Source organism: Otolemur garnettii, unplaced genomic scaffold, assembly GCF_000181295.1.
Source record: "Otolemur garnettii isolate 467f Iridium unplaced genomic scaffold, OtoGar3 scaffold00033, whole genome shotgun sequence".
NCBI classification, from domain to species: Eukaryota; Metazoa; Chordata; class Mammalia; order Primates; family Galagidae; genus Otolemur; species Otolemur garnettii.
Genome location: NW_003852428.1, coordinates 14,647,490 through 14,650,218, shown reverse-complemented (window position 1 = coordinate 14,650,218; position 2,729 = coordinate 14,647,490). Strand labels below are relative to the sequence as shown.

Genomic DNA, 2,729 nt, shown 5'->3' with positions numbered 1-2,729 from the left:
TCTCTCTCTCTCTCTCTCTCTCTCTCTCTCTCTCTCGTTCTCCTGAGAAACAGAACCAATAGGGTGAGTATAATAAGAGATTTATTTTAAGGAATTGGCTCACGTGATTGTGGTGAGCCTAAGTTGCTAAGTCTAAACAAAAGCTGGGAATTTCTTCTCCAGGAAATCTCAGGCTTTGCTTAATTTAAGGCCTTCAACTGATTGGAGGAGGCCCGCTCACATTATGAAGGGCAATCTCCTCGGTTAAGGCTGATTAAGGTCAACAGATTAAGGCTGGGCGCACCTGTAATCCTAGCACTTTGAGAGGCCAAGGCGGGAAGATTACTTGAGGTAGGAGTTTGAGACTATCCTAGGCAACACAGCAAGACCCCATCTGTATAAAAATTAAAAAAACAAACAAAGAAACAATTAGCTGGGTGTGGCAGCAGCTAGGGTAATCCTAGCTGCTCAGGGGGCTGGCCCAGGAGGATCATGTGTTCCTGGTAGTTGGAAGTGCAGTGAGCTGTGACCAAGCCACTGCACTATGGGCTCTCTCTCTCTCTCTCACACACACACACACACCCCAATTGTAGATGTTAACCACAGCTACAAAATACCTTCGGGGACACACCTAGATTAAAATTGGATTAAATCACTGAGTACTCTAGCCTAGCCAAGTTGACACAGAAAACTAAAACTAACACTGACCATCACACCTGCCCTGCTGGCTGGTAGGAAGTGCATGGGGCTGAGGCCAGGAGACCCAGGTCTGAGACCTCTTTTCCATTACCAGCTTTGTGCCTTAGGCAGGTGCCTCAGCCACTGTGACTGCCATTCACTGTGTGACAAGCCTTTGTCAAATGCATGCCTCCTAACCAGCGGGGTCACGTGTGTTGAGGAAACAGAAATGAGGAAGACTTGGCCTCTGTCCTGAAGAAGCCCACCAAATGGTGAAGGTGACAGGCCCATGGCCAGCTGAGCACTCAGTCTGAGAAGGGAAGAACCACCCCCTTCCCACAAGGACCCACAGCAGTCCCCTCAGAGTGACATTAGCAGGATGTGGTGGTGGGCACCTGTAGTCACAGCTACTCGGGAGGCTGAGGCAAGAGGACTGCTTGAGCCCAGGAGTTTGAGGCCACAGTGAGCTCTGTTGATGCCACTGTCATCTAACCTGGGTGACAGAGTGTGATCTTGTCTCAAAAAAAGGTGAGATGACAAATGCAACTGCAGGTGGTTCTCAGGTCACTGACACTGTTGGTATTTTTAGAACATTCTACCTGCATCTTTCAAGATTTGCAGGTCACCTTTGCTGTCTGGCCTTCTCTCCATTGATGGGAAGCCATGCAATCTATCTTATTTCTTTAAAAAAATTCTGTGATTTTGGTGCTGACTTCAGGCATATTTTTGTTTTTGATTTCGTTTTTAAGGAAAGATAAACCATCACACAGAGCCCTTAAAAGGTGGGCTGTGTCATAACAGTAAACGCAGCAAGTGTGGGTCAGATGCCAGGAACCACATAGTGTAGGGTGGAGTCTGTTTATTCATCAGGTTTTGGAAGTTGTGACTTTGCTCCATTCTCTTCCTTGGGAGGGCAAAGTTCTAGTTGACGGCTACACACTCCTGTTTCTGTTTTTTGTTTTCTAGGGGCCGATGTCCACGCGAGGGATCCCCGCCGAGGGATGTCGTCCCAGGAGTGGGCCACTTACACGGGCAGGGTGGAGGCGGTCCGCCTCATGCAGAGGCTGCTGGAGCGACCTTGCCCGGAGCAGTTTGGGGAAAAGTACAAACCGGAGCTGCCGCTGCCCCTGGAGGCGTCAGTGAAGCCCGCAGGCTCCAAAAACTGCTTGCAGAGGCTCACGGAGTTCGTGCGCTCCGCGCTGACCTCCCGCTCCAGCCCGGGCCTCGAGGATGGCGGCGTCCTGGACCACATGGTCCGCATGACCACAAGCATCTACAGCCCCGCCGTGGCCATCGTCTGCCAGACTGTGTGCCCCGAGAGCCCTCCATGTGTGGGGAAAAGGCGACTGGCGGTGCAGGAAATCGTGGCGGCTCGCAGGGAGCAGGACACCCCAGCCCAGGAGAGGGACAGGCTGGAGGGCATCGAACAGGAGTTACGGACCTCGCAGGGCGCGGGGGTCTCCGGTGCGGGGGCCCCGGGAGTCACCCCCGCTCCTGTCCACCCTCCAGGGGGCCGGGGGGCCGGCTCGCGCAAGGCCAGCCTCCTGCCCCTGCAGCTGCTGAGGCGGAGCAGTGTGCGGCCGGGCGTCGTGGTCCCCCGGGTGCGCATCAGCAAGGCGCCAGCGCCCACCTTCCAGCCCGAGCGGCCGGCGCGGAAAGCCAGCACCAAGGACAGCGCCCACCTGCAGATCCCCAAGTGGCGGTACAAGGAGGCCAAGGAGGAGAAGAGGAAGGCGGAGGAGGCTGAGAAGAAGCGCCTGGCCGAGGCGCAGAAGGAAAAGAAGGAGAGGCGCGGGGCGCTCTGGAGGAAGAGGACGTGAGGGCCGGGCCTGGCGGGGCCAGAGGCTCGTGGGTGCAGAGCCTGGGGCAGCGCTGGGTGGGCCAGGGCGCCACCCGCTTGGGGCTCAGTGAGGAAGGGTCTGGGGCGCTGCCGCCTCCCTGGGCCCTGCTGCGCTGCAACACTCCCTGGACCCACCCAGGGTCACAGATCTCCAAGTTGTCTGTCCAGGCTGCTCGCATCAGGGGATTGGAGATGGCACAAACCAATTTGCCTAAAACCAGTTCCCCTAGCA

At 55.9% G+C, this 2,729-nt stretch overlaps 1 protein-coding gene across 1 annotated transcript in view; it reads left to right on the top strand.

Moving 5' to 3' along the window:
• The window catches only part of ANKRD33B (ankyrin repeat domain 33B), a 73,533-nt gene extending 71,056 nt beyond the window's left edge, over positions 1 to 2,477 (top strand). Inside the window, exon 4 of the mRNA XM_003789548.1 lies at positions 1,624 to 2,477. Coding sequence (XP_003789596.1) covers positions 1,624 to 2,477 — 854 coding nt within the window. The remainder of the gene's footprint in view (positions 1 to 1,623) is intronic.
• The last annotated feature ends 252 nt before the right edge of the window (positions 2,478 to 2,729 follow it).